This window comes from Pteropus alecto, unplaced genomic scaffold (assembly GCF_000325575.1).
Source record: "Pteropus alecto unplaced genomic scaffold, ASM32557v1 scaffold43, whole genome shotgun sequence".
Taxonomy (NCBI): Eukaryota; Metazoa; Chordata; class Mammalia; order Chiroptera; family Pteropodidae; genus Pteropus; species Pteropus alecto.
Window position 1 is genome coordinate 4,358,581 of NW_006435764.1, and position 5,542 is coordinate 4,364,122.

At 60.5% G+C, this 5,542-nt stretch overlaps 1 protein-coding gene and 1 non-coding gene across 2 annotated transcripts in view; both read right to left on the reverse strand.

Annotated features, from left to right (window-relative positions):
* Nucleotides 1-5,542, reverse strand: part of GRK2 (G protein-coupled receptor kinase 2) — a 20,517-nt gene that overhangs the window by 8,384 nt on the left and 6,591 nt on the right. The window contains exon 2 of the mRNA XM_006911033.2: nt 1,876-1,990. Coding sequence (XP_006911095.1) covers nt 1,876-1,990 — 115 coding nt within the window. The remainder of the gene's footprint in view (nt 1-1,875; nt 1,991-5,542) is intronic.
* LOC112479237 lies at nt 484-602 on the reverse strand. Its single transcript, XR_003046132.1, has one exon. It is a non-coding gene; the product is annotated as a 5S ribosomal RNA (ribosomal RNA).

Sequence of the window (5,542 nt, forward strand, 5' to 3'; positions counted from 1 at the left end):
AAGAGCAGGTACCCTGAAAACAAGCGTCGGGTGACCCTGAGCCGCAAACCCTCGGAAGATCTTCTCAAAGGTCACCTCACCCCTATCAAGGTGGGCAGTGTGGGCTCGGGGCTTCCAGGGCAGAACTGGCCAAGGAGGTGGCAGAGGGGGGGTCTCTCTGCCTCAAGCGGGGACTGGGCAAGTGGCCTCGAAGGCTGCCACCAACGGAAGATTCTTGAATTCTGGGTCTGGGCCCCTACGTTTCTACTCGTCCCAGAATCTGCTTCCTCAGAGGGTGGCTGGAAAGTGACACCCAGGGCTCCCACCCTGTCACTGCAGAGGGCCCTGCACCTCCTCTGGGAGGGTGACGCCCCCATGGGGTAGGCCGTGCGGGAACAGAGATATCCAACTGGGCCAGGCTCGAAATGCAGCACGCGGGAGGAAGGCAGCCTCTGAGGAGGCCATGCCTCCCTCTCCCTGGACTTTATTTTATTTTATGTTTTAGGCCTACAGCACCTGGTCTTCCTAGATGGTCTCCCATCCAAGTACTAACCAGACCCAACCCTGCTTAGCTTCCGAGATCAGACGGGATCGGGCGTGTTCAGGGTGGCATGGCCGTAGTCCCTGGACCTTACGACCCCCTCCGTCATCTGGCTGATTCTCTCAGCAGCCCTGAGAAACGGGCAGATAGGGAGGGCAGGTCCTGTTGGGGAAACTGAGGCTCAGGGAGGCCTGCCAGGCAGGCAGTATGTGGCAGGCATGAGAACCTGGGGCTCCTCTACCCAGTGGCAGGTCCTGGGAAGGACAGGCCAGGGAGTGGGGCCTCGAAGGGCATGGGCTGTCGAGGGAGGGAAGAGGTGAGCCGGGCTGTGGAAAGGGCTCACAGGAGACCCAGGCCAGGCCAGGCCTCCTCCCTCCTGCGGGGTGGGGGCCTGAGGCCTGGCCCAGAGCAGCCTTGGGAAGCAAAGCATTAGGAAGGGCGGTCCTTGAGCCTCCAGCCCAACCCGGGTGACTGGCTTTTTGTTGGATAGCTTTCCATGCCCCCTCGAGGGCACTGTCCCTGCTGCCTGGGCACCTCTGCCAGAGCTCGCAGACATCATTTCTGGTAATATCGTGCCTTTGAGTAACTCGTGACCAGGGTTTCCCAGTGGGCAGGAGGCTTTCACTGGTCCTCCAGCCGGCCTGAGTCCTAGTTCCCAGGTGAGGACACCAGCAGGCTCAGAGAGGTAAAGCAACATGCCCAAGGTCACATAGCACAGGCAAGGGACCCAAACCTTGTGCTTCTTGACTCACTGACTCCGCAAGCCTGACCTCCAAAACCTGATCCCACCGGGCCAGGCCACTCCCGGTTCAGAGCTGATATCCGGCCCAAATCAGAGCCACGTGTGGCTAGAGGCTGCTTCCCTGAGACCCTGCCCTATGGGCCAAGTCCCCGCTCTAAGACACAGGGCACTGGGGGAGAAAGAATGGAGGCCCAGGCCTGCCTGAGGCAGGTTGCTCACAGAGGGCCGGTGGGGGCGGGGGCGGAGGCCACAGCACAGCAGGCGCCACAGGAAGGGCCCCGCCCCTTCCTGTCAGCTCTACCAACGGCCCAGAGCAGCTGTGCCTGCGCCAAGGGGAAGCTGCAATTCTCAAAAACAAAAACCCCAAAGGAGGAACTTCCCCAGTGGCCCTGGAAGGCTGCTGGGCCCCCACCCCCTCCACAGGGCAACCTGGGCGGACAGCCAGGCTGCTGGGAGGCACGACAGGTCACTGCCCTGCTGCCACCCAGGGGCTTGTGGGCTGCCCTGTTCCAGTGGATGGGAAGCCAAACCTCCTGGGATCCAGCTGGGGTAGGGGCAGGAAGACGGCCTCAGGGTCCCCCTGCCCCCATGCCCTGGACCTGGGCAGCTGGACACGTGGTGGGAAGTCCATGGAGGCCCCATTGTACTCACCCAGCTTCTGGGAGAAGATCTTCTCAAAGGTCACCTCACCCCGGTCCTCCAGGTACTTCTGCATGACACTGCGGATGCTGAAAGACAGAGGGGACACAGTGACCCGGAGTTCCCGTGGCACCTGTTAGGCCTCCTGGCCCTTCCCTGGACGGCCACTGTCTCCTCTCCCAGAATCCAGAGTGTGGGGCACTGCTGGTGGGTGTCATTGCTCCTTCCAGGAAGGCAGCCACCCATCGGACCTGATCACAGGTCACACCGGAGGGACCCGGGGCAGCTGGTGCCTTCCCCCCAAGGCTCTGTGCCCCAAAGCTAGGCTGGCCAGCAGGTGGCTGCTCAGAAGTGTGGTCCCAGTGCTGCCCTGTACTGCCTTTGGGAACTTGGCCAAACCTCAAAAACCAGGCCTCAGCCACCAGCAGATGACAGATAACCAGAATGTGCCCTGTCCTTACGACGGAATACTGCCCGGCCATAACATGGAACGCAGCAATGACATACATGTACGTGACAACACGGATGAACCTCGAATGCATTCTGCTAAGAGAGAAAAGAATCGCAGAAGACCACATGTTATGTGATTTCGTTTACATGACGTGTCCAGAACAGGCAAACCTGCAGAGACAGAAAGCAGATCGGCAGCGGCCAGGGGCTGGGGGAGGAAAGCGGAGTGACTGCTAAGGGGTACGAGGTTTCTTTCGGGGTGCCGGAAGTGTTCTGGAATTAGGTAGCAGTGAGGCTCGCACGACACAGTGAATGTACCAAAGCCCATTGGACTATAAAATGATGGATTTAATGTTATGTGAATTACATCTCAATTTTTAAAAATAGTTAAAAAAAAAAAAAAAAAAGAGCCAAGCCTCAGTTCCCGTGTCCCTAACAGCTGTCCCTGGGCTGCGTGGGAGGGCAGTAAGGGAGGGGCTGGCCACTCTGACACGGAAGCCTAGCCCCACGCTCCCAGCCCTGATCTCGCCCTCGACGCCGGGCGCCGTCTGGGAAAGCGACACCATACCACACTTCGTGCCTCAGACGCACCTTTCTGTCCCCTCCTCCCCTCTCCTGGGCCACCTGCTGGCCTGCCTGTCATGACGGCCAGCTGAGGTCATGTCTGGCCCTCAGCGGCCGCCCGGGATCCTGAAAGACACTGTGCTGGGCAGTCACACCTGAGCCCACGCAATGCGCATATGGCCGTTAGAATATGGGGGGCCACCAGTCGGCCAATGAAGACTATAGCCGGTGAGGACCCGGATCAGAAAGTCCGGGCTCTGTGCCCTCACCTCTCTGTGTCCCTGCACCCCCTCTTAGACCCCAGCATGGGGCCCTGGTCACCGAGGCCTCCTGCACATCACCTGCTGGAAGGTACCATGCACCCCTGGTCTCCAGGCAGGGCTTCCCAGGGCACAAGTCATGGTCCTGTGACATTAGATAGCACATGACAAAGCCTGAGTGGGAAACCGTCAGTTCGAGGAGACACGGGAAGGGAAGTGTTCTGGGCCATCAGGAGAGGCCGTGTGGGGAAGGCGGAACTTCACTGGGTTCAAGTGCAAACAGGAGGTCAACAGGTGGTGAAGCCCAGGGCAGGTGAATGGACGTAGGGACAGGTAGGGGAAGGCCTGGCCAGGGATAAGCAAGAAGCCATCAGGTGAGGAGGGGGTTGGTGGAGGACACAGGAAGCTTGGTCCAGGGCAGGGAGTGGCTGGACAGACCCCACTGGATGAGGTCCAGGTATCTGAAGACACCCGGCCAAGAAGGAGGGAAAGAAACAGGGTGGGTAGGAGATGGTTCAGGCTGACGGATGGAGGAGCCGACGGGGCCTGATGGAGGGCAGGCAAGCCTGCAAGGGTTTTGAGGCTTTGGGCTGTCAGAGGGGCCTGAGGGGAGAAGGCTCCGGGCAGGGCCAGCACCTCCCTGGACCCTGTCCAGCCTCTGGGCCAGGGCTCGAAGAAAGGGGACTCCTGCCTTTTCCCGCTCAGCACCGTCCTTCTGAGACTGTCCAGGAGGGAGCCAAGACCCCAGGCCTTTGCCCATGTTCAAGTCACGCAAGGAAAAGCCCCGTGAGAACACGGGAACACACGGAGCTGTTGTACGCAGGATGCTGAAGCCACGACCTCTCTCCTGCTTCCCCACCCTTGGATGCTAGGAGATCTCCAGTGATAACTGTCTCCAGTAGGAAGAAGGGTGTTGATGACAAGGATTGACCTTCCGTGTCCCCATCCTGTGACCCCAGCAGACAAGAGTCCCCAGCTGAGGGCCAGTGGTCTGGTGGCCCCGAACTATCACTCTGGGGAAGCAAGGGTACCCTCTGCAGCCAGCAGGCACATTCCCCCCTCCTTGATGGGGGCCACACACCAGCCATCATCAAGGACACATCTCCCAGGCCCCATGGGACTCATAGGGACTCAGGAGGCAAGGCCAGAGTCAGTGAGCTTCAATCATAGCAGGAGCTTGAAAAATCTGTGAAACTAAGACACAGGTCTGTCCCGGGGCCTGCGGATGGCAGCCCCGGGAGGCCATGGGGCACAGTCAGCGCCAAGCTCCCAGGGCTCCCAGTTCTGCGAGAGACAGCTTGGGACTTCTTGTTCGGACATCAGGACAGGCTGGCCTGTGTTGGGGCAGAGCACAGCGGGAAGGGCCCAGTCCAAAGGATCGGCAGGGTGGTGAGACCAGGCATCCGGGAGTTGGGGGCATGGAGTCCGCAAGGGCCAGGTGGCTGAACTTCTCCCAGGAGGGGGACCAGGAAGATGGGGCCCTCCCCACCCCCTGGCTCAGCTCTGGGCTCTCACATCTGCACCCGATTCCCATGGAAGGGGATGAGACAAAGCAATCGAGAGAAAATGTCACAAAATGTCCATCCTCCATGGTGGTCAGGTGTGGCCAGGTGAACTATCCAGACAGGTAACACAGACGGCAAGCAGGCGACCCTAGCACAGCCCTGGAAATAGTCACTGGGAAGCCTTCCTGAGCCCCAAACGTGCTTCCCCGGGACCGGCGACACTGGCGCCAGCTCAGCAGAGGCGATGCGGTGGGGACGCCCAGTGCCAGCCCGGCGCAGTGCGTACTTCCGGCCACGTGACCCGGGGGCCCCGCAGAGAAGCAGAGACCTGGACACGCCAAGCTCCCCTCTGGGAATCGGGCTAAGAGGGCCTGCCCACCGGAGAGGGCAGGCTGCAGGCAACAGAGCCTTCGCGGTGGCTCTGCTGTCGCCCCAGCCCAGGGACAGCGGAAAGCGGACCAGCTCCAAGCTGCCTCGGTGGCCAGACCCCGCCCCCCAGAAGTCTGCATGGGACGGCCACAGCATTCTTCCCAGCACACAGCACTTCATTTTCTTCCTTAAAAAGAAAAAAATGTTTTCTAAATAAATAAACACAGCCCCCCCCACCACCCCACGAAACACAAGGTCAGACTGGAGCAGAGGCCTCGAATGGAAGGCCCCGAAAGCAGCAGCATGAGGGCTTCCTGTCCACCCCACGGCGCTGGGGGCCGAGGGAGCTGGCGGGTCAGGAAAACGTGTTGTGGGGGACGCTCCTGCCAGGGTGGCAAGTACAGGCTGGCACGGGAGGCGGTGGCAGCCTCCCGGGCTGGGTCACCTTCGTCTCCTACACCCGCTCTCTGATACTGGCGGAGTCTGGAGTGGC